This window comes from Suncus etruscus, chromosome 18, assembly GCF_024139225.1.
Source record: "Suncus etruscus isolate mSunEtr1 chromosome 18, mSunEtr1.pri.cur, whole genome shotgun sequence".
NCBI classification, from domain to species: domain Eukaryota; kingdom Metazoa; phylum Chordata; class Mammalia; order Eulipotyphla; family Soricidae; genus Suncus; species Suncus etruscus.
This window is the reverse complement of record NC_064865.1, coordinates 24330008-24356607: the sequence shown is the minus strand read 5'-3', so window position 1 is coordinate 24356607 and position 26600 is coordinate 24330008. Positions and strand designations below refer to the sequence as shown.

The 26600-nt window shown below is 37.6% G+C and overlaps 1 protein-coding gene across 1 annotated transcript in view; it reads right to left on the bottom strand.

Moving 5' to 3' along the window:
• The window catches only part of SYNE1 (spectrin repeat containing nuclear envelope protein 1), a 578994-nt gene that overhangs the window by 154126 nt on the left and 398268 nt on the right, over positions 1-26600 (bottom strand). The window contains exons 99-106 of the mRNA XM_049765309.1: positions 24808-24942; positions 23331-23440; positions 18981-19137; positions 17264-17395; positions 16284-16433; positions 14891-15100; positions 9632-9733; positions 2020-2139 (exon numbers count right to left, since the gene is read on the bottom strand). Coding sequence (XP_049621266.1) covers positions 2020-2139; positions 9632-9733; positions 14891-15100; positions 16284-16433; positions 17264-17395; positions 18981-19137; positions 23331-23440; positions 24808-24942 — 1116 coding nt within the window. The remainder of the gene's footprint in view (positions 1-2019; positions 2140-9631; positions 9734-14890; positions 15101-16283; positions 16434-17263; positions 17396-18980; positions 19138-23330; positions 23441-24807; positions 24943-26600) is intronic.

The following is a 26600-nucleotide window of genomic DNA, read 5'->3' as shown; positions in this document are numbered from 1 at the left end:
GGCCCCTCTCTTTCTTTCTTTCTTTCTTTCTTTCTTTCTTTCTTTCTTTCTTTCCTTTCTTTCTTTCTTTCTTTCCTTTCTTTCTTTCTTTCTTTCTTTCTTTCTTTCTTTCTTTCTTTCTTTCTTTCTTTCTTTCTTTCTTTCTTTCTTTCTTTCTTTCTTTCTTTCTTTCTCTCTCTCTCTCTCTCTCTCTTTCTTTCTTTCTTTCTCTTTCTTTCTTTCTTTCTTTCTTTCTTTCTTTCTTTCTTTCTTTCTTTCTTTCTTTCTTTCTTTCTTTCTTTCTTTCTTTCTTTCTTTCTTTCTTTCTCTCTCTCTCTCTTTTCTCTTTCTTTCTTTTTTTTTTTTTTTTTTTTTTTTGGTTTTTGGGCCACACCCGGCGATGCTCAGGGGTTACTCCTGGCTGTCTGCTCAGAAATAGCTCCTGGCAGGCACGGGGGACCATATGGGACACCGGGATTCGAACCAACCACCTTTGGTCCTGGATCAGCTGCTTGCACGGCAAACGTCGCTGTGCTATCTCTCCGGGCCCCTCTCTTTCTTTCTTTCTTTCTTTCTTTCTTTCTTTCTTTCTTTCTTTCTTTCTTTCTTTCTTTCTTTCTTTCTTTCTTTCTTTCTTTCTTTCTTTCTTTCTCTCTCTCTCTCTCTCTCTCTCTCTCTCTTTCTTTCTTTCTTTCTTTCTTTCTTTCTTTCTTTCTTTCTTTCTTTCTTTCTTTCTTTCTTTCTTTCCCCCCACACACTCAAAAGTGCTCAGGGCTTACTACTAGCTCTGTGCTCAGGGGATTTTATAGGTTGCCAGAGATTGAACCAGGTTGGCTGGTCCAGCACACTAATAATTTTTTCTTAATATAACTGAACTGCATAGCCTGTCAAATGCCAAATTTTGCTAGTCTGATATCTCTGTATTTTTGAAATCCTAGTATCAGATTCTTATTTAATGCAAGATATGAACCACAAATATTATCTGCTATTCTTAAAGAATTCTATTTCAATTACTTTCTACTATATTATGTTTTTATTCTGAATCAAGACAGTTTTTCTCATTTCCATGTAAACAGTGGCAAAGATTAAACTATAGTTTTAAAAGCCTGACAAAAATCATGTTCCTTTTAGCATGAGTTTGAGTATCTTACCCTTACAATACTTAGGTTTGTAAGGAGAATAAAGATTACAGAACACAGACTATTTATTTTCAGAAGTACAAATAATATGTCACTAAGTTGTATTAAGAGGCTTAACCATTAGTATAATAAATGTCAGAAAAATAAATAAATCTTAGCTGCATGACAGTACAATTAATTTCAAATTTCAAGAAATTTGGTGAAGCTTTGAAAATCATCTGAGTTATTTGGAAGAAAGACTGGGACCTAACATTTTTAATTTTAATAAGAACCCCGCACATACACTTTGACTTTTAGACACATTTATCATTAAAACTAAATCCTCTGTGCCAGAGCAATAGCACAGTTGGTGAGTATTTGCCTTGTACACAACTGACCTGGGTTTGATCCCTGGCAGCCCATATGGTCCCCGGGGTTACTAGGAGTGATTCCTGAGTGCAGAGCCTGGAGTAAACTCTGAGTACCATCGGGTATAGTCGAAAATCAAAAACAAAGAAAAACACAAAACAAAACAAAAATCTAAATGCTCTTAGAAAATGGTACCTGGAATTCTTGGCCCCAGAGAGTAATGGGGAGAAGAAAAGAAACAGTCCTGGATGAAAAAAACAGGTGTGAAATAATGGGAACTCGGATGTACTGGTGATGTTAAGGAAGCACCAAACTAAATAACCAAACCATGGAAACCCAAATTTGACCCAAACCAAATTTAAAAAGGTGCTTGTGTTGATAACAGTAGGCAATGGTTGCATGGGATAGACTTTGGGAATATGGATGGAAGGGAGGATGATACTGGTGGTGGATTGGTCCTGAAACATTGCAGGTATAAAACTCAACTTTGAATAAGTTTGTAAATCACAATTCTATAAATTAAAAAAATAAAGGAAAGAAAGAAAAGTGGTACCTGGAGCTTGGAGAGTTCTTGCAGAGAAGGCTGCTCAATCTGTAACTTGTCACTTCGCCTCTTTAACTCAATGATTCCTGCATCTAGTTCCTTCAGCCCATCTTCTGCCTGCTGGATTGCCTGTGTAAGAAACATGGCAGTCTATTAAAACACCTGTGAACAATTTCTACACAAGATATGGTAAGTTTTGTCTTTCATTTCTCCTCCTGTCTCCATATCAATCCCTTCCATTTTTATAGATATTAATAGTCATTTGGATCCAACATAAAACCATGACCATCTACTATGTAGAAGGGGGAAGACAACTTTTTATTATACTACAGACAAGCAATCTTAAAAATAAGAATGTAGGCAGGATGGAAAGTGAGCAGTTGGGGGAACAACTTAAATAAAAAAATTGTTGAATGGTGACACCTGGAAATGAAACCAATTTAGCATGGAGAAAGGGTACCTTCTAATCATGTTTTGGTTTTTAGAAATGCTTTTTATTTGTGCATCTTTAGAGAGTTAGTCAGTGAGGCAGGATGAAAGTGTTAAACACTATGTATGATCAAGGAAAGGCTATTCAGCGTAAATTTGAAAAATCAAACAAGTATTCAAGTGATGGCTAGTGCTAAATCATGTATTATTGGTCTCAGATATTCTTAAGGAGGTCAGGGGCCAAAATAAATAGAGGAAAACAAAACAAGACTGAATACAATTCCATGCTGAGCATCATAAAATTCATTCCTGTTAAAGGAGTAGAAGTATATCGTAGAGTAACCGAAAGGAAGAAGCTTTGGGGCAAAATGCTACCTTGGTTGCCCCCAGAATGAGAAAGCAAACAGACTCTCAGTGGTAGATGAAACATACATTCTAGCTTCTCTTTCCTAAATCACCAATTCATCCACATCACAAGTTCTAGGTGCTTATTAACTGGTGTGGATGCCCAAACCTCAACCCATCCTTCCAAAAATCTGCAAGAATAAAGAATCATTAAGGAAAACTATGTGAAAAAATAATCAAAAGATAGCATGGTAGTAATACACAAGGACAATAGAAACAGGGCTGGCTAGCAGGAACAGTACATAGTAGGAAGCTTATCACAAATAATGGGGGAGGTGCAGCTGGATCAGAGAAGAGGCCAGTATGACCATGAAAGTTGTAAACAGATCACTCTGGACAAGAAGTGGTTGCTGAAAGGAGATGATATGTATGATACCCCTTCAGTAAAAAAAATTGCAAACAATTGTCTATCAAGAAAAAAAAGAGAAAGAGAGGAAAGGAAAAAAAGAAAGAAAGAAAGAGAAAAAGAAAGAAGAAAAAAGAGAAAGGAAGAAAAAGAAAGAGAAAGAAAGAAATAAAGATAAAATCTACGCCGGCCCAGTGGGGCCTGACTGTGAGAAACTGAGTGCTGCCTATGTGTGTTTGTCTCCTGTCCTGTCTCCTAAACCTCTTGGGAGTGGGGCAAAAAGGGCCCAGAAAATTCGCTCTCCCAGAGGCTCATTCAAGGGGCCAGAATGCCAAGGGACTGCTTCCTAAAATGAAAACTGGCTATAAGCAGTACTTCACAGAAGGCAGGTCCCCTGTTTATGACGTCAGGCTGGGAAAATCTACCTGGCCCAGTGGGGCCCGACTGTGAGAAACTGTGAGTGCTGCCTATGTGTGTTTGTCTTCTGTCCTGTCTCCAAAACCTCTGGGGAGTGGGCCAAAAAGGGCCCAGAAAATTTGCTCTCCCAGAGGCTCCACAAGAGCACGTTGGCTCCACTTCGCTACCCGGCCATGTGCTCTTTCTAAATAAAAAATGCCACTGCAACAAGAAGAAAAAACCACACTAAGAACTGAGCTGGATCACTGAAGCCCAGCATCTCTCCCTGGACTATCTTCTCTGCTTCGTGCTCGCACCTAAGATTTGATCCTGTGTGAGGTTTCATCCACAGAGGGCTCCCCTTTCTTGGAGGCAAGTCGACACACCCAGAAAAGGTGGAGCCTGAGGAGCGTGTCTGCGCACATCATTTAGCCAATGAATACCACCATAACATGTAGAAAAACCCACAATACAAGTGTGACAATGGGGAAACAACGCAGGCCAGCATCAGACATAGAGAATGAAGATGAAAATTCTGATGACCAGAAAATGGCCAACCAACTAATCAATCTCTCAGATAAGGAGTTTAGACAAAAAATATGGAAGATGCTCAAAGAACTCAAAGAAAACATGGATCTAGTTGAACAGAACACTAATAAGAAGCAAGAAAATATGAAGACAGAAATCACAAAACTCCAAACTGAAATAACAGGTCATATACCAGGCCTGAAAAACTCAGTAAACGAATTGAATGGCAAAATTGATACGCTCTACAACAGGCAAACAGAAGCAGAGAATAGAATTGGTGCTGTGGAAGATGAGATAAATAACAACTCCATACAGAGGGAGAGAATGAAAACAAAAAAAATTAAAGCAAATGAACAGACAATGGAAAAATTAGTCAAAGAATGGCAACAGATGAAAATAGAAGTCTATGATAAGCTCAACAGAAACAACTTAAGAATCACTGGAGTCCCAGAAACCCAGGAAGAAAATTTCCAGGAAGAATCAATGGTCAAGAACATCATTAAAGAGAAACTTCCAGAGCTAACGAATTTATGCGATCAAATCCTGCATGCCTGAAGAGTACCAACCAAAAGAGACCCCAGAAAAAATACCCCAAGACACATCCTAGTCAAAATGATGAAACCCACAGATAGAGACAGAATTCTAAAAGCAGCAAGATCAAAAAGGGAAATTACATTCAAGAGAACATCCTTGAGATTTACAGCAGACCTGTCACCAGAAACACTCAAGGCCAGAAAGCAGTGATGGGACATAGTGAAAAAACTCAATGTAATAAATGCTTTGCCTAGAATACTGTACCCAGCAAAACTCACTTTCAGGTTTGATGGAAAAATACATGGTTTCATAGACAAACAACAGCTCAGAAACTTTAAAGACTCAAAACCAGTTTTAAGAGAAAAACTGAAAGACCTAACTTGACAAGACTGACCGAAAGACACACCAAATTTCAATATAAAGATGGCATTAAATCCCAGGACAATTCTTTCTCTAAATATCAATGGACTAAATGCACCAGTTAAGAGACACAGAGTGGCTAAATGGATCAAAAAACTCAATCCAACCTTCTGTTGCCTAAAAGAAAAGCACCTGAATAGTCAGAACAAACATAGACTCAAAATAAAAGGCTGGAGAAAAATTATACAAGCAAACAACATCCATGAAAAAAGCTGGAGTGGCCATACTAATATCAGATGATACAAACTTTATATTCAGGAAAGTTGTAAGGGACAAAGATGGACATTTTGTATTAATCAAGGGTTACGTACAACAGGAAGAAATCACTCTCCTAAACAAATATGCACCGAATGAGGGTCCAGCAAAAAACTTAATAAAATGGTTGACAAATCTGAAAACTAATATGAATAACAACACAATAATTGTGGGAGACCTCAACACGGCTTTGTCAACACTGGACAGGTCAACTAGACTGAAACCCAACAAGAATATACTAGACCTGAGAAGAGAAATGGAAGAAAGAGGCCTATAGATATATAAAGGACACTCCATCCCCAGAAACCTGGATACACATTTTTCTCCAATGTACATGGGACATTCTCCAGGATAGACTACATGCTGGCAAATAAAACATACCTCCATAATATCAAGAAGGTAGAAATTTTGCAGGCTACCTTCGCTGACCACAAGGCTCTGAAATTATATGTGAATTCCAAAGGGACACAGAAAAAAAACTTTAACACCTGAAAGTTAAACAGCTCCATACTAAATAACCAGTGAGTCTGAGATGAAATTAAAGAGGAAATCAAAACTTTCCTGAAACAAAGGATAATAAAGACACAAATTATCAGAACTTATGGGGCACAGCAAAAGCAGTACTGGGAGGAAAATTTATAGCTTTGCAAGCACACATCAGGAAGGAAGAAGGAGCCTACCTGAATAGCTTAATGACGCAGCTCACAGAATTAGAAAGTGCTCAACAAAAGGAACCAAAAACCAGGGAGATAAAAGGAAATAACAAAGCTGATAGCAGAAATCAACGAAGTGGAAACCCAAAAAATAATCCGAAAGATCAACGAAAGCAGAAGTTGTTCTTCAAAAAAATAAACAAGATTGATAGACCACTGGCAAACTAACAAAGAGAGAGAGAGAAACTTGATAACTCGTATTAGAAATGAAAAAGAAGAGATCAATACTGATATGGCAGAGATTCAAAGGGTAATCAGAAACTACTTTGAGAAACTCTATGCCACTAAAAATGAGAACCTGGAAGAAATGGATAAATTCTTGGATTCTTATAGTCTTCCACCATTGAATGAAGAGGATGTAGCATATCTAAACACACCATCACTATTGAGGAAATTAAAACGGTAATCAAAAGTCTGCCCAAAAACGAAAGTCCAGGCCCAGATGGATTCACTAATGACTTCTTTCAAACTTTCCAAGAGGAACTACTACCAATCCTGGCAAAACTCTTTCATGAAATTGAAAAAATTGGAACACTTCCAAATAGCTTTTATGAAGCCAACATCACCTTGATACCTAAACCAGACAGAGTTGCTACGAAAAAAGAAAATTACAGACCAATATCGCTGATGAATGCAGATGCAAAGATCGTCAAAAAACTCCTGACAAATAGGATTCAATGCATCATTAAAATCATCATCCACTACGCTCAAGTCGGTTTCATCCCAAGAATGCAAGGATGGTTTAACACCTGTAAATCTATCAGCATAATACACAACATCAATAACAAGAAAAATAAAAATCACATGATCATATCAATAAACGCATAGAAAGCATTTGATAAAGTCCAACACCCATTCTTGATCAAAACTCTGCCAGATGGGAATGAAAGGAACCTTTCTCACTATAGTTAAGGCCATCTACCACAAGCCAGTGGCAAATATTATCCTCAAAGGATAAAAACTAAGAGCTTTCCCTCTAAATTCTGTCACAAGACAAGACTGTCCTCTCTCACCACTCCTATCCAACATTGCACTGGAAGTACTCGCTATAGCGATTAGCCAAGAAAAATATATCAAGGGAATCGAGATAGGAAAGAAAAAAGTCAAACTCTCACTGTTTGCAGATGATATGATACTCTACTTAGAAAACCCTAAAGACTACCAAAAAGCTTCTAGGAACAAAAGACTCATATAGCAAGGTGGCAGGCTACAAAATTAACACACAAAAATCAATGGCCTTTCTATACACCAATAGCAATAAGGAAGAAATCGACATTAAGAAAACAACCCCATTCACAATAGTGCCACACAACTCAAATATCTTGGAATCAACTTGACTAAAAATGTGAAGGACCTATACAAAGAAAACTATAAAACTCTGCTCCAAGAAATAAGAGAGGACAGGCAGAAATGGAAACACATACCCTGCTCATGGATTGGCAGGATTAACATCATCAAAATGGCAATACTCTCCAAAGCATTGTACAGATTTAATGCGATCCCCCTAAAGATACCTGTGACATTCTTCAACGAAGTGAATCAGGCACTTTTAAAATTCATTTAGAATAATAAACACCCTAGAATAGCTAAAGCAATCATTGGAAAAAGAATATGGGAGGAATTACTTTCCCCAACTTTAAACTTTACTACAAAGCAATAGTTATCAAAAAAGCATGGTATCGGAATAAAGACAGGCCCTCAGATCAGTGGAATAGGCTTGACTACTCAGATAATGTTCACCAGATATACAATCACCAATTTTGATAAAGGAGCAAGAAATCCTAAATGGAGTAACAAGTGCTGTTGGTACAACTGGCTAGCCACTTGCAAAAAGTTGACCTTAGACCCCCAGTTAACATCATGTACGAAGGTAAAATTCAAATGGGTTAAAGACCTTGATATCAGACCGAAACCATAAGATATTTAGAACAACACATAGGCAAAACAAGTCCAGGACATTGAGACTACAGATATATTCAAGGAGGAAACTGCACTCTCCAAGCAATTGAAAACAGAGATTAACAGATGGGAATATATTAAGCTGAGAAGCTTCTGCACCTCAAAGGAAATAGCGCCCAGGATACAAGAGCCCCCCACTGAGTGGAGAAACTATTCACCCAATACCCATCAGATAAGGGGCTAATCTCCAAAATATACAAGGCACTGACAGAACTTTACAAGAAAAAACATCTAATCCCATCAAAATATGGGGAGAAGAAATGGACAGACACTTTAATAAAGAAGAAATAGAAATGGCCAAAAGAGACCTGAAAAAATGCTCCACATCACTAATCATCAGGTGGATGCAAATCAAAACAACTATGAGGTACCACCTCACACCCCAGAGATTGACACACATCACAAAAAATGAGAACATGCAGTGTTGGCGGGGATGTGGAGAGAAAGGAACTCTTATCCACTGCTGATGGGAATGTTGTCTAGTTCAACCTTTATGGAAAGCGATATGAAGATTCCTCCAAAAACTTGAAATCGAGCTCCCATATGATCCAGCTATACCACTCCTAGGAATATACCTTAGGAACACAAAAATACAATACAAAAATTCCTTCCTTACACCTATATTCATTGCAGCACTATTTACCATATCAAGACTCTGGAAACAACCAAGATGCCCTTCAACAGAAGAATGGCTAAAGAAACTGTGGTACATATACACAATGGAATATTATGCAGCTGTCAGGAGAGATGAAGTCATGACATTTTCCTATACATGGATATACATGGAATCTGTTATGCTGAGTGAAATAAGTCAGAGAGAGAAAGAGAGAGAGAGAGAGAGAAAGAGAGAGAAACGCAGAATGGTCTCACTCATCAATGGGATTTAAGAAAAATGAAAGACATTCTTGCAATAATAATTTTCAGACAAAAAAGAAAGAAGGGTTGGAAGTTACAGCTCACCTCATGAAGCTCACCACAAACAGGGATGAGTTTAGTTAGAGAAATAACTACATTTTGAACTATCCTAATAATGAGAATGTATGAGGGTTATAGAAAGCTTGTCTAGAGTACAGGCAGGGGTTGGGTGGGGAGGAGAGAGATTTGGGACATTGGTGATGGGAATGTTGCACTGGTGATGTTCTTTATATGACTGAAACCCAAACACAATCATGTATGTAATCAAGGTGTTTAAATAAAATATATAAAAGAGAAAGGAAGAACGAAAGGAAGAAAGGAAAGAAGAAAAATGTCTGCTACATGGGCATGCACTAGGGAGGAGCAGGGGAGAGGGTAGAGGGAAACTGGGGATATTGGTGGCAGGAAATGTGAAGGATGGGTGTTGAATGTTATATGACTTAACTTAATTATGAATACTTTGTAACTGTATCTCACAGTAATTCAATAACCATTTCATTTTTATTTCTTTTATTTATTTATTTTTTTAAAAAAGACTGAGTTAAAGGTAAAAGTGTAAGAGGTCAATGACAATATCCACCCTTGTTTGAACACAACTGCATGTGCTAGAGTAAAGTCATTCACCTTCCCTATCATCATTTGAAGAAAATTTGGAAATATCATAATAGATGACAGTTACTCTAATGCATGTGCACTTCTGGACAAAGACAGCTCTCCATACCTCAATTTGTTCACCCACAGGTTGTTCCAACACATTTGCCAGTTTCTGCAGAATAATGTATTTGTTGTCAGCCAGAGATGTAAACAGCACCTTCAGGTCATTCTGCAGAGGCAAGTGAAGAAAGGAAGACTTACTGTGCACAGCAGGGAATTCAACAGTGGTGGTGACTATAATGCACACTCTAGAGATCACAGACAGGTGTGGGTGTTTCCTGTCCTGAAGAGATGGAAATATCCAATGGAAGGGTACGGTACCAATTTACCAAAGTCACATTATTGCCTTTTAAGAATGTATTGTATAAAGCCTCTCCAACACAATACAAAGGGGATTAAAGTATGCATACTTTAATAGCCCTCTTTCAATGTAATCTTCTCATCCTGCCAAAAAATAAATGTGCATATTTGAACACTAAAGCTAAAATTATTATTGTTGTTATTGTTGTTGCTTGGGTACACTGGCAGTACTCAGGGTTTACTCCTGACTTTATGCTCAGGGATCACTCCAGGTGGTGCTCAAGGGACCATATGGAGTGCTGGGGATTGAATCTGACTGGCCAATTGCAAGAGATGTTATCTATCCACAGTGCTATCACTCTGGCCTTAAAGCAAAAATATTATGTCTATGAATTGTACTTATAAACAACCAATAGTTATTATAAAACTACAGAAGTTTCACTAATTTGTGAAAATATGATTCAGAACTAAATGGTTCCTTTCCCCCTATCATCTTCCCCTTACTTCCATTGATCACCTATTTCCAAAGAATTCACACAAACTTATAAAAACCCATTCAGAAGTTTAGAAAATCAACACCATCCTCTCGCCTTACATGAAGCTGACTTGGGTTCAATTACCAGCAACCCATATGGTCCCCTGCTCCCTGCCAGAAGTGATTCCTGAGATAGGTGCTTAGATGAACTTCTGAGCACTGCTGGCAGGTGTGGTCCACAAACCAAAAATGAACCAAACAACAACAAAAACAGAGTGTGAAGGTCCCTTCACGATTATCCAAAAGTCCACCTTCAGCCTCATATCCTCAAGTCACAGGTGACCTTATCTCACGGTTTATGTCCACTGGGATATTCTAATCCCTTTCTTTAGCTGCATCTTAGTTTTCAGTTATTTGAACATATTTAAAATAAATAAAGTCTCTAAAAATCAGCATGTATTTGTGACAACATAAATTGAGATAATCGAAAGTATCACCTAGAGTACTGAACTACAGCATAGATTAGAAATAAAGACTATATATGACCCCTATCTTGGGACTAGATAGAACACAATTGATTCCTACATTATCTTTAGAATTTTCATTCTATCATAGTGATAGTTTACTCAATGTAACAAAAAATATTTCACATTTCTGCAAGCCACAGTATTCCTGGATGAGCCTATTAAAAAATAATTAGATTGTTTTTAATATGCTAAATAAAAGACTTTAAGAGCCAAACACTAAAATAAAGATGCCAATTTTTTTTTTTTTGGTTTTTGGGCCACACCCTGTGACGCTCAGGGGTTACTCCTGGCTATGCGCTCAGAAGTTGCTCCTGGCTTCTTGGGGGACCATATGGGATGCCGGGGGATCGAACCGCGGTCCGTCCTAGGCTAGCGCAGGCAAGGCAGGCACCTTACCTCCAGCGCCACCGCCCGGCCCAGGATGCCAATATTTTAATCTTAAACTTTTTGATGTAATGGAGATGTAGTAACTTCACACAAAGTGTAAACATTAACACTAGTATAACCATGTTACCACAGCAACACAATTTTATTTTATTTCTATTTTAAAGGATATGTTCAATTGGTTTGTTTGTTTACTTTTAGGTTTTGAGGTCGCACACTGTGGCACTCAGGGGATTACACCTGCTTCTGTGCTCAGAAATTGCTCCTGGCAGGCTTTGGGGACCATATGGGATGCTGGGAATCGAACCAGGGTCAGTCCTGGGTTGGTCGAGTGCAAGGCAAATGTACATCTGTGCTATTGTTTGGGCTCCAACAACACAAATCTTAAAAGCAATAAAAACCAAACAAAAAATGTGTCTTATTATTACACGTGGAATACAGCCTGTTAATTAAGGTATCTGAGAATTATATAATGCAGGCACATCATAATCTTTTTCTTAGCAATTCGGGGTTGTAGATTTTAACAATCAGGATTGCAGGTATTTGAGAATCAAATCCACAGAAAGTTTTAAGTCTTTAAAGGGGTTGAGCTTCCTCATTTAATAAAGAACTCTTTGCATTTCCACTTTGAAAATGGCTTTGAATTCTTGTTTTGATATCCAGGACATTTCTTTGGAATAAAATGTCAGGGTAAAGAAATGAAATACAAGCTAGGTTTTGATTCACTTGCCATGATTCTTTGCATTCTTCCAGGTCCTGTTGGCTATCAAAGCGTTGGCACAATGGCACATGGGCTAATGCTAGACTCAAAGATTAAATGAAAAAACAGAGGTGACATGCCAGTAATAAAGTGACGTTATTTGACCTTCAATTATATGAACACTGGAACACTTTCCTTAATTAAATAGGAAACCAAATACTTTAAAATGTCAGGCCCTATTCATGAGCTGGCTGCCGAAACACAGAAATTGATTTAGAAAAACTTTAACAGCTACTTGCTTTCCTTATGGGCCCCTGAACAAAACAAATCCAATAATATTAATAATTCATATCTTACTGACTGCTGGGACTAATAAAATTTAAACATGCCAAGCACAAGCATAGTAACTGTTGTTTGGAGTGTTTTTGGTTTTATTGTTTTTGGTTTTTTGTTTGTTTTGATCTGAAGGCCATACCTGGTAATACTCAGGAGGTTAACTCCTGGCTCTGCACTCAGTAATTACTCCTGGTGTTATTTGGGGATTTTATGGGATGTTGAGGACCAACCCAGGCCGGCTGCATGCAAGACAAGTGCCCTACATGCTCTAGCCTCAAGACAGTAGTAAATGCTTTTGTAAAAGGCTAATATACTCCTCTAAATAAGACACATTTGCAATTTTAACTCATTCAAGACTAAGAAAGTAAGTTGCTATGAACCCTCTGGGCTTATTACACACCAAATAAACTTGAGAATAATAAGTTTCCTAAGTTACATAACCACTTCTGTTGCTCTGTGATATGTTGACCAAATAGAATAATTCAACCCCAGCCTTTCTATTTACAGGAAAAATATTCTTTCCTCTCTATGGGGAGAAAACCATACTAATATAATGCAAATATTAGGTTCCACTTATTCCTCTCAGCCAAAGAATAACAATATCCACCCACTGTGTCTATTCACTTTAATATTCTCTTTCTACCCTCTGTCTTCCCCAGTTAGTGTTTACCATCAACTCTTCAGCTAATGACATTGTCATCCAATGTCTTTGCACAAAAATCTCAGGTTAGAGTTCTTTAAGTTGACCCCACATGGCAATGCTCAGGTCTTACTTTTTCCCGTTAGTTTAAGATCCTACATCTGTTCTTCTACTATTTATAACAGCAATAATGATAACATCACACTTTTCTGAGTGCTTACTATATTCCTGATACTGTCATAGGCAATTTGCACATTTTAACTTATTTGACCTTCACAGCATGTTTTGACACAATTATTTTGGATGGGATATAATAATACTTGAGGACACAAAGATTTAGAAGTTATACAGCTCAAGTTACATAGTAGGAGATAACAATGCCAGAAGTTGGATTTAGGAAGGCTGCATGCAAAGGCTCTGCTGTTGATGCTGGAGATAGTGGAGAAGCAGGACTCTTGCCTTGCATGCAGCTGACTCAAGTTCAACCTCCAGAACTACATAAGATCCCATTAACCCTCCAAGTGGGATTCCCTAAGCATGGAGTCAGGAGCAAGCCCTGAGAACAATTGGTATGCCCCCTTTATGAAAAGAATAAGACAATAAAAAGGCAGACCCAGGTCTTATAACTAGAGACATAATTCAACTGGTTGATCACACGGGTTCAGTCTCCAGTTACTGCATGATCCTTGAGTATTTCTAGGAACAGTCCCTGAGCACTGATAGAGAACAGTTCCTGGTTACCACTGGAAGTGGCTTAAAACACAGAAACAAAGATCCTGCTCTTATTTTTTTTTCTACCTTTTCCGTATAAAGCTTACCTTATAATAATGAATGCATGAATGAATACCTTTTGTGAATTAAAAAATTATACACAACATTTTTGTTATAATTTTCTTTGTAAGTTGAGAAAGTAAGCCACTAAGATGTAGTGGTTATCCCTCTATATAACTAAAAATTTCATGTTTTTGTATTGTTATTGTTTTGTTATAGGTTAGTTATATCCAAGGCAACTCCATACCTGCTGTAATTTGTTTCCAGCCCCCCAAATTCCATGATTCCTAATTAATGATATGTTTATCAGATATTTTATAAGGCTTCATTTTTTAAATCAAAATTTTATATTAATACTTCTAATTATATGTATTTTATATATCGTCTTTGCTTATAAATAAAATAAAATTAGATAGATACACAGTCTATTTACAAGAAATGAACATTAATAGTAAACATCTGTCAGAGGCTTTTGTACAAGCTGAAATTTACAGTCACAGTTTAGAGTTCCACAAGCGCTCAGTTGGCAACATAATGAATAATTCTATAAGCTAGGGGCTTACCAGCAATAAGATGTTTGAAGAATGAGAAGTATTAAAACAAATTTCTATCCCAAGTATATAGAAATCTCAGCCAGTGGGTATTGGAGTTAAAGAATTTAACCTGTATTTTTGAACTTCCTGTGTGTTCTTTTGGGCATCTCTTTTATAATCATTGGAAATTATAACTGTACCATGTCATGAATATGACCCTAATGGGCTAAACTTAATGTTATATTCAGTCCTTAGTTTTTCTAGGTAGTTTTCTCAATTTTTCACTTCTCGGATCATATAACTATTATTATTATTTTATTGGAGGGAAGAAGGTGGGTTACAGCTCACTATGTTCAGAGTTGTGAATACAGGCACCAGTGTTTGGGGATCTCTTACCTCAGGGATCACTCTTGACAGATATTGACAACTCCATGCAGTTGCCAATGATCAAACAGAACTTGGCTATGTACAAGGCAAGAATTTTAACTACTGCAGTATCTTTCTGGCTCCAAATTCTTAGTTTTATAATGTCTGAGTTCCATTTCCTCTATGTTTTTCTCTTTATTATACATTTGAGAAAATAATATGCCAGTCACTTACTATAATAAGACCTCCTATTTATTCCCGAGTAGAGCTAGAGAATGAACAGACATCTCTTACCTGAAAATTGAGTATGTGCTGGAGTCTTTCCTTCATCTGAAGACATCGCTGGTTTACTACTGAGTCCAGCAAGGACAGTCTGTCCACAAGACAGCCCAAAGTGTTTTCAATGACATCACGATTATCTCCATTCTCTGGAAATGCTTGAGAAAACAAGTTTTTGTTCTTATCCATTTCTTCAGACATTTCCTTAATATCTTTGGCAAGAGTCTAAGGTTGAATAAAAGACACACTTATTAATATTTTGATCCATAAACCTATATGAGAGTAAGCAATTTCTTTATAGAAGACCCTTGTCTTTATGACACACACATACTCTGTTTCTTACTGTTGTGTTTTATTCTATCTAAGGCAAGATGTTTAATTATTTCAAGTCCATTTCATGCATTTATATACATTTCAAGCAAGGTTTTTCTTCTTTTCTTTTTTTTTTCTTTTTTATGGGAGAGCACACTTGTTGTTTCCAAGCACCTGTGAGGAGGATGGGGAGTTCCTCATGGTGATTCTCCATCTATTTCTCAGTAGATGTGGAGCTAGAAATAGATCTACTTCTCTTTTCGATCCATTTGTGGTTTAAAGTGAGCACCTAATAATGTGGTGTGATGCTCAGAGTGTCTACAAGGTTGTACCTAGAGATGCTTCTAAGACCATATGACATAGGAAGTTAAATCAGTCATATTCAAGGCAAGTGCCTTAGCCCCTGTGCTGTTTCCATTGCTCTTGTACTTTAAGAAATTTTGCATGGACTGGGAATGGTACTTAGGGCCCGGGATGCTTTTCAAGCATAACACCCTGCATTTAACCCCCAGAACCATTAAAATACAAACTTAATAAAAATTCCATTGAAACTATGCATCATTAGTTAGTAATGATGTTAGTTAGCAGATACTTAGTTAAAAATTCATTTTTCAAGTTTGATTTAGGAATCCATGCATTATTCTTTTAGGCTGCATGTCACATATGGAGAATGTGAGTGTGACATGTGAAAATAACACACAATGGATCCTCTATACCAGATAAAGAATGAAAAATCAAAACAGGGATGGAGAGATAATACAGTAGTTAAGGCACTTTCCTTGCACATGGCTGACCTGAATTTGATCCCTAATACTCTATATGGTGTTGAGCCCTTCCTTGAGTGATACTTGAGCTCAGAGCCAGGAATAATCCCAGAGCATAGCTAGATGTGGCCCCCAGCAAAAAATAAAATTTTAAAAAGTTTCACATTCAGGTAATTTTTTCCTGAATTTTTTACTGCATGGCAGTGTAACCAAGGACTTTCAATTGATCTCTTTTATGCTTAACTTTCTTTAAATATAACATTAATGATCTAATCTCCATATTCCATCAGCTTTTTCACATAATGCCCTTAGGCTCAAGACTTAAAACTTACCTCTTGAGTAGAAAGGCAAGTTTCTGTTTCTTCTGGTAAAGAAGCAACAAACAACTGTTCCTCAACATCATCCAACCAAGTAGAGGTGGCTGAAACACCATCATATAACTTCTGTTCCAGTTGAATATTTTGCTTCTTTGTCCCTCCATTCTGGGAATAAAAATGAGAGGACCAAAAGTTTAATTACAAGGTTTCATAGTATCTAGAAAAATAGCAGCATAACTTGTGTTTTAAAACAGCTAATATCCACTCTGGACAAGAACTGGGTGCTGAGAGGAGATAAAGTGATATGCATAATATCCCATCACTAACAATATTGCAAACCACAGTATCTAAAATGATTAAAAAAGGAAGATAGACAGGGGCTGGAATGATGGCACAGGCAGTTGGACGTTTGGTTGCCTTGCACGCGCTAACACAGGATGGACTGCGGTTCAGTCCCCCAGCATCCCATCTGATCTCCCAAGCCAAGGGCAATTTCTGAGCAATTTCTGAGAGACACCGGGTGTGGCCCCAAAACAAAAAACAATTAAACAAACAAAGGAAGATAGACAGAATCAGAGACAGAGATAGAGAGACAGAAAGAAAATGTCTGCCACACAGACAAGGGAGAGGGCAAGGAAGAGAAGGTGAAAGGGAAACTAGGGTGTTGAACATTGTCTGACTGACAATCATGAACAACTTAGTAACTAAAAAAACCCCAACAACTTTATTATAAACAACCATGTAGCCATGGTGTTTAAATATAAAGTAATTAAAAATAAACGGCAAACATCCATTATACTGAGGGGATTGGTTAAATTCTATACCAGAAGGGCATAGAGGTGACTCAGCAGTCAAGAAAATTAAACTACCAAGAAAAAGGCACACCCCGAGGACCCTCACCGGACTTAGTAGAGCATTAGTGTTGGGTCTTAAAAATTCATGCATAGGACTGAATCACATTCCCAGACACCAAGACACACAAGCAACCAACCTACCTGGGAAGAAACCTCCTCGAAGACCTGATTCAATCCATCCAGCAAAGATGTCACTGCAGACTTATCTTGGGGCTGCCCATCCCCTTTGTACAGTGGTACCCCTGACAGGAGCCGATTTGGCCTGCTGTACAGCTGTAAAGCAAACACACAGAGGCAGTTTGTTAAAAAACTCATGCACTGGGTCCAGGACTTCTTATTCCCAGGTACATGTCCTAGAAAAGAAACTGCTAAAACATTTTTACCATCAACACTCGTGCTTAGGAGTAGTCTCAAGAGCACTGCTGTCCCAGGACACAGCTTGAAGTCATCTCTTCAGACTCCTCCTGGGCTGTGCTACAGGAAGCATCATTGCAGGCTTGCCTGCGTTTCTGGCTCACTCACTGTTCTCTAATGGGCAGATTCCTCTTATTCTCAATTCTTCCCTGAAATTCAGAGAAAACTAGCAGCTGCTCCCGATCTACCTGAAAACTTAATACTACTATGCAAATCCACTAGATCTGGGAGAGTTGGTGGAGCCAGACAACAGCAGCCACACAGGCAGCTTCAGGGCCAGCCTACAAAGGGTCAGTCATCATTCTACTTTGTCATGGCTTCCTAAGGGGAAGCTAATTTATTTTTTGGGGTGGGGGTAGCTCTCAAGAAGACTCAAGAGACTCGTGGGAACCCATTCAGTGATTCTTGACCAACTCCAACCATGCTGGCAGTTCAATGCAAAGGTTCAAGAATGCAGAACTATTCAGACCTCTTGGTTTCTGGAAATTAAGCATGTCCCCTGTGTGTGAGGGGGTTACATAGGTGTGCCAGGGTCATTTCCAGTGTTCCAGGAGCATGTAGTACTGAGGATTCAACAGCTGCATGGAAGACAAGGGCCTAACCTTTATACTCTCTCTAGTCTAGACTCACTTCTTTCTAGACTCACGAATTCCCTAAGTGTCTCACTAAGAACATCTGAAACTCTTAAATACTAGAATATTTAACTTTGCTCTAGACACCTGTATCCTTAAAAGGCATCTAAAATTTTCAAATTCTGGGGAGAAGAGGGGACTACATAAAGTGCTGTATGCTACTGAGTCATCAGACAGTCATCATTGCTAAAGAAAAAGGCATCTCAAAATAAATTTCTATACAGCATGTTCAGGGAACAACCAGCAACCAAAGTGTGAAACATTGTTTAAGAAAAACAGACTGGGTAGCCATTCTTCAAGCTTAGACTCTCCCTTGGTTATGTATCTTGCTTGCTAGCCTCTGTTTCTTTGTTTGCTTATTTCTACTCTGGAGAAGACTGTGTTCCTCTTGGACATGTTCCCTCTATTTGTCTTCTTTCATATCTTTCTAAGGAAGCTTGAATAAGTATCTTGGAACCAAAAGGAGGAGGGAAGAAAGGAACAAAGGAAGGAAGGAAGAAAGGAAGGAAAGGAAGAAGGAGAAATAAAGGAGAGAAAGAAAGGAAAGAGAAAGGAAGGAGAGAAAGAGGAAAGAGAGAAAGAAAAAGAAGGAAAGAAACAAAAGGAAGAAAAGAAGGAGGAAGAAAGAAAAATAAAAAGAAAAAAAGGAATGAAGAGAAAGCAAAAAAGAGGAAGAAGTCAGAATGAATACTTCACTTTATTACTTATTTTGTTATTGATAATGAAGATATAATTAGTATACAACTATGTTTCCTTAGCATAGGATGTATTTTTTAATATGAGTTCATAAATGAAAGCAAAATGTTTAATACCATTTGTTCCTGCTCCTGTTCCAGAACATTCTGCAGTAATTTCTGCTTTGTGCTAAACTCTTGATGTAGACTTTCCCATTTCATTCTCATCTTGTCTTCAGTGGGTGACTTCTCTCCTTCAATCCTCAACTCCTGGGACAACACATCAGGCTTTTCTCTATTAGAAGAATAAATAATCTAAGTTTACAAGATGTGTAAAGAAAGCAGTAAGTTTTAATTAACTTATTGTTTTAACTAGCTTTGGACTCTAAAATTGGGATAGTGCTTATGCTTAAATAAAAACAGAAAATCTGAGACTATCAATAAGAAAAGTATGTGTTTAGTCAGATTTCACTTGAAACGTGGCATAAACAATAATTTTTTAAATATTTTTAAAACAACTCAGCATGAACAAGCAATTAACTTTTAGAATCATAAAGCTCTGCATGATCTTATGCATGACTAGTATGCTTTGATAAATTGCCTACAAAATAATCCCCATGCTCTAAAGATGCTTCTCAATCTACAGGGTTTTACTTAGGGTTCAAAGAAGATTATGGACTAGGTTTCTGTACAGGGACGAAGAGCATGGAAACATGGAAGGAAAGGAACATTTTCATCCCTGTGACCTTGAGTCATTTGTTTCCCTTCTCTAAATTGAAATGTTCCTTTTTAACAGTAAAGACAGAAACTCTATCTTGCACAATTCTCAGAATTAAGAGAAGAAACACATCACTTGATAACATAGTCAAGAATAACCGGAGTACCTCCAGGTGTGGCCCCCAAAAAGAATAGTCACTACACTAAAAGGAATTTACGGACAATGGTAATATAAGAATCCAGGGAATTTGGTGTCAAAGAGATAACCCAGTGTGCAGGGTTTGTCCCACGAGCCCTGGTCAAGACTGATTCCTGAGCACAGATCCTGGAGAAGCCCTGAGCACCACAGGCATGGACCCTCAAACAAAACTCTGAGGACCCAAATTCTAAAAGATTCTGATTTATCATGAATGTTAAGATCCTAATAAGAACCAAGACATGAAATATTTATCATATTTTTGATAATTTGTCAAAATGAACGTTTGGCAGTTTTGCTTACGTCGAAAATAAGGAAGTTCATTGTCTAGGTGGGAAAAAATGTCAAAATAAAACTGATACCTCTATTTCTGTTTCTTATGCTAGTCTCTAAAATTGTGCACATAAATCTTGCTAAATTTAAAACACATTTAAAATTCTTATAAAAATTAAATTCCATTTTTGTATCATATTCTGTGATGTGAGCTGGGGAACATATTATTTGTATTTTTCTTTTCACGTTGCCAAAAATTGAACCCAGGACTTCACACATGCAAAGCAAGTACTCTACTACTAAGTCAAATCCCTAGCTCCCATATCACTTTAATTCATTAATGATGACACAACAATTTAGCATAAAGCCAGAGGATGTATACTATCTCTAGTCTCAAATTTGATTCTCATAGTTAAACATTTGGTCTGTTATTTGATCATAACAAGCAAAATGAATTTTAGATTAAAAAATAACAGAGTTCATTTCACATCAAATATATTATTTTCCTATTGTTGGTCATATCAATTTTAGCTTGATTTTCCTTCATACTTTTTAAAGGAGTCTTCCAGCATACACCCCTATAGTACACAGTTATTATAAATATTTACATATGCTTATATTCATATATGCATTAATACTAATTTGTATTTTTGTATATTTGTATATATAAATATTTAGAAGGGTTGCGAGCACCCAACTTACTCCTAACTCTGCGTTCAGTAATTACTCAGGGCAATGCTCAGGGGACCATATGCAGTAACAGAGATCTAACCAGGATAAGACAAATAATTTGACCTCTGAGCTGTCTCCAATTCTTCATTATATATTAAATAACTTGTGAAACAAGTTACATCCTACTACACAATTTCTTATATAAACCAAATTTCATGTGTGCATATTTTGAAAAATAGTTAACAAGTGAAAGATTAAATATAATCTTTCTGGGACTGGAGTGATAGTACAGCGAGTAAGACATTTGCCTTGCTTGTGGCTGGGTTCACTCCCCAGCATTTCAGAGTGTTATCAGGATTAATTGTTCCCAGAGTATTGTTGGGAGTAATTCCTAAGGGCAGGCCTGAGAGTAACCCCTAAGCATCATCAGGTATGGTCCCACCATCCCCCAAAAGAACAAATATTATATATATACATATATATATAATATATATATAGCTTTTCCCCTACTCATGATTCTGCTCTATCAAACATGAATATGTGAGCTTTCTTTAGACTTCTGCATATCATCTAACTCTTAGTTGTTTTCTTGGTTCAGATCTTTACTCCGCGACATAAAAGCGTTGGCTGAATCAAACAGACTTAAAGGTGACTTTCCTAAAGGCTTTAAATAAAAATGAAAGAATTTATAGCAGTTTTTAAAGTGAATCTGTGCCACAAGATTTCTCTTAAAAATATTTTTATACTTGAAAGAGCAATTTATAGTTGTTTATCTTGCATCTGGGACTCTTCCAAAGCTAAAGGCCAAAAAAGAAGAAAATAAAACCAAAACAAGGCAAGTCAGTTGTAGAAAGAAGATTCCTCCTGTTTCTTGTAACTAACATTGGATGAGGAGACAGGAATGGGGTAAGATCTTGGTAAAAACAAAACTGAGACCCATGGAAGTGGCACAGATGTAGAAAGGTTTTGAGTTCCAGCTTCCTCAAAGCAAAAACAAACAGAATAAAGATTTGGACAACACATATTCAAGGTGGACTAAGGACTACAGGAACATTTCAGAAGAACTAGAAAACAGGAAGTGCAAAAGAAAGGCATGTCTCACCTGTCTCAATGGAGTCATAGACACAGTAGCTATGGCCTGGTCAGCATTTGTAAGCATGATGGATAACAGACATCATTTAAACTCCTTGAAAGCTTCACAGAATTTTTAATGTTTTAAGATGATTTTAATGCAATTTCTAACTATAGATGTCATATCATACACTGTCTTGATACTGTCTTGATATTTAAAATTGGCACTAATTGATTATACTAACTTTTAGTTTTAGTTTTTGGACTACACCCAGTGGTGCTCAAGGGTTACTACTGGCTCTGTACTCAATTGCATCTGCTAGGCTCAGGGGACCATATGGGATGACAAGAATTGAATTAGGTCTATCCTGGGTCGTCCGCATGCAAGGCAAATGCCCTACCACAGTGCTATCAGTTCAGCCAGATTATACTGATTTTTATTCTGTAGATTGGCTTCTCTCTCTTTTTTTCGAAATACCTTCCCTTCTCCAACTGAAGCAGGCTAGCAAGGCAAAGAAACATCCAGCTGAATTCTCTGACACCATCCTGACCACATTTTCAGACACTAATCTCTCTATCCCCACAAATCACAGAATCACAAGGATGAACTGATTGGAACTGGGAGAGACCAAAGATGGCTGGGACTCTGCAATAAGAATCCAGTGAAATTAGCACCAAGACTTCCCTCTTCTCTCACTGAGCTTTGAATTTCAGCTCTGTTCTGGAAATCCCATCCGTGGTCTAAAAAGGGCTTTGGTCCCAAGGTACCTCTGCACTTTTAGTTTGCATGATCCCCTTGTGAGGAACTAATTAACTATTATCCTCATCCTGGAAATGCACAAAATGGAGCTCAGGGCTGAGGCCCTTTTCCAAGATCTTCGGTGGTAAAAAGGAAATAAAATATGGACCTGACTCAAACCACTGAAATACATCCTCCCCTCTGCTTTGAATTCTTTGTCTATCTTCCTTTGCTCAACTTGGAAAATCTCTTTCTTTATCTTTCCTTCCATTTTACTTTTCTCTGTCAAGGCCATTTGATCTAACTCAAACTAAGACTTGAGTATAGAAACAACAGACTCAAACTAAGATAAGATAAATTCAAACTGAGACTCAAAAACTTGACATAGAAATGAGAGAAACATCATCTGGAAAATTAAGATATTTAATGAATATATATATATATATATTTCCAGAATGTTGGATCAAACATCCCTTTTTTTAGAGAAAAGACTTGCATTTAGATTTGATAATTTTCTTAGTGACATCTGTAATTAAATTTTATCATATAATTCTTATTAGATTTTAATTGGAAATTCAGGAACATCTGTGTATAGAGATGCTGAATGTATTGGAAGGAGGATAAGTATTTTGGCCAACATAATTACTAGCTGATCTCATGGTGTGCCACACAATGTTCAAGGTGCAAGTGAATTTAATAAAAATAAAAAGGAAACAAAACATTTCTGCAGATGTTCAAAATAAAATTTTGCCTGAGCTGTTTGACAGCTTCAAATGTCAGGAAAACAGTGACAGAGAGAATGAAGACTTTTGAAACATACCCAGTGCTACCAGAAGTCTCTGCGGCTGAGTGTTGGGTTAGAATTTCCTCCCCGTGGCTGGCTACTGACCTCAAGAGGTTCTTCTGTTCTGCTAATTCTTGTTCCAACTCCTGCTCAAGGAAAAAGGAGAAATGAAAACATCTTTCATTAACTTCACGATTTTTGTTTACAGTCTAGCTTCTTTGTCTACAGATTAGTTTAGTAGAAAATAAGTTTGCACATTTTCGAAGCGATATGGCACAAGTAAATAGGTAAACATCTTGCACAATAGCCCAAAATTTACTTTTGGCAGCTAGACAGCTGGAAAAAAAAACATTAATAAAACCATCAGGAAAAGAATATTTTTGTTAGGCAATGGCGCCCTCAAGTGGTACAGATATATTTTCATGTTTCTAAAGCAATAGCGCCATCTAGCTGGAACCATATTTGAGGGCTGAAGGTCTTCAGCTGCCTCCATTTTTAAAAAGAAGTAGCAGCCAATGACTGGCTTCACCTTTTCATTGATGAGAAATCTTACTCTAGGAGAAAAAGAATTTTCAAATGGCCTCTACAAAAAGTTAAAATATCAGTGAAAAATCCGTTAAGGCCCAAAGATCATTTCTTTTATATAGACTACTATAAGCAATCCTATTACAACAATATCTATTTGAACATATGAAAAAAAGTTGCCTTCTAAAAGTTTTTGTGTCACACCTAGTGGTGCTCAGGGTTTACTCTGGGATCTGAGCTCAGAAATCAGTTCTGAGAGGGTGCTGGGGACCATTTGTTACAGTGGGGTGATAGTCACATGCAAGGCAAGTGCATTACCCTCTGTACTATAGCTCTGGCCTTTACATTAATTTTTGTTGTTGTTGTTGTTTTTGGGTCACACCTGGCAGCGCTCAGGGTTTACTTACTCCTGGCTCTATGCTCAGAAATAGCTCCTGGCAGGCTCAGGGAACTATATGGGATGCCAGGATTCCAACCACTGTCCTTCTGCATGCAAGGCAAATGTGCTACCTCCATGCTATCTCTCTGGTCCTACATTTTTAATATGTTAATTATGGCCCAAGAGATAAATCAGTGGGCTGATCCCTTACTTTGCATCTTTGCATGCATATGGTCTGGGGTTTAATCCCTGACACCATATGATCTGAGTACCACTAGGTGTGGTTCCAAAAAGTGAAAACATTTAAACAATAAAAAGCAACTTATACCTTTATTAGTTCTCAAGAAAACGTCCTAAGTTATTGATTCTAGAGAATATTCGAAGTCTGACAAAAACGTAAAATAGTACAGGTATCTAGGATCAGGCAGATTACAAAGCTGACTTAAAGCCTACACAAAAGCTTTGTTTAATTTTAATGACTAGACTGTAAAATGATCCAGTGGTTCATGAGTCAACACACTGAAACAGAAGGATTTTATCCTTCTGAAACATTTCTCTGAAGGTGTTGTCATGGCCAACCTGCAACAAGAGAGGTAGGAAATGCTTTACTTTTTGTTGCTGAAGGCTGTTCTCACGCTGGTGGGTCCATGTGGTTCGGGCTTGGGCCAACCATTCCTGGACACTGGGGCACTGGGTGGCAGCAAGATCAGCTTCCTTCTCCTCTTTCTCTTGTGAAGTTCCCTGCTTTTAATGAGGCAGAAAGCAAGGGTCACATTTCCCATAGGAAAACCTCTGTGACATAGAGACTACAATGATCTGACTGCTGTTCATCTAATTATACCAATGTGGCTCCATTTGGTCAGGAACTTGTGCTTTTCATAAACATATGCTACACAAAATCCATTAGCTGTGTGACATTTGCAGAGGAACAATAAACAAATACTTATATTTGGAAATATTTGAGGGGTAAACTATGTTGAGGTTAGATGTCTGGGTTGGCTGAAGTGGTCACCAGATTTTTAAAAAAATTTTTTTTACCCTTTTCTCATTCTCTACTTATAATTAAAAATATCAACTTCATCTAAAATTCTAGATTATTTTATAAGGCTTTTAAAAGTTTCTCCCAGGTAATATTTCTCTCAAAAGATTTCTCATGATTTATGATGTGTTTCTTGCAAAAACATTACCTTGCACAACTTCCTCACTTTTTTCCAGCTCCATTTAGTGAATAAGTTTCATGTGCCTGATTCTGACAGTTTTTTATAGAAATGTCACTAGCCTGGAGAAGCAGTGAGGCCACTGCTCTGCAGAATTTTACATTCTCTAGAATTCAACTGAAGCTAAAACTTGATTCCCAGATCATAGGGAAGAAAATTTAACTGCAATAAAGAGGCTAGCAGTTCCCACTAAGTATCTTTGGACCACACCCATTGGTAATGGAGGTATTCCTGGCTTCTGTACTCAGTGATCACTCCTGACAGTCAAAGGGGATCATAAAGAATGCTGGAAATTAAGCCTAGGTTGACTGCAAGCATCCTACAGGCTGTACTAGCTCTCTGACACCCAATATATCTCTTCTTTTCAGTATCAATTTTTGTGAAATTGGCCTTTAAACAATTCAGCACCTGAATGTAGGCTAGATAACAACCTCTTACTTTTTCTCTATTACCAGTGATAAATCCAGGGCCTCACATATGCAAAGCGAGTGCTCTACACTGAGCTACATTCTGACCCATAAATTTTGTTTTTGTTTTTTTTTTTCTTTTTTGCTTAATAATTTCTATACTAAATCATTACTCCACTTCTAAGAATCCATCATTTACCCATAAGAAGCCCACACAAGCTCTGCAAGCCCCTGATTCTCCCAGTTAAGGGTGAGCAGATGTCAACAGATCTACTGAGTATGATTGACTCTAAGGGCCACTATACAAATCTTGTTCCCAATCAGATCTATTCCTGCTGACTGAGTGGACCTGACCATCACCAGCTCACTATTTGGGGGGAACTAGCCATTGCCTCACTGCTTTGGTCATTAGCAAAGTTGGTTTTTTGAAGCTCAGCCTGGAGACTACATAGGCCAATTCGCCAGACTCGGACTTCACCCATTAGCTCAGATTACTATTACCTGAGTACCTATCTTTCAAGTACCTCAGCAAATAAAAGATGGCAATGGAAACAAAGGCCTAAAGAATGGCCTGGCCATTGTTACCCACCAGCTACATGCAGCTTCTAAGACATAATATGAAGAACCAAATTTGATCCACCAAACTACAGCTTTAGAGACAAAATAGGCAGCATTAAAAACAGATGGCTAGTCTTTGTGGTTAGGTTGGCTTTTCAGTCAGCGAAATTTTCTCTTACAAATGGAGTTAGTCACTCTGAAACATAACACATAGTCCACA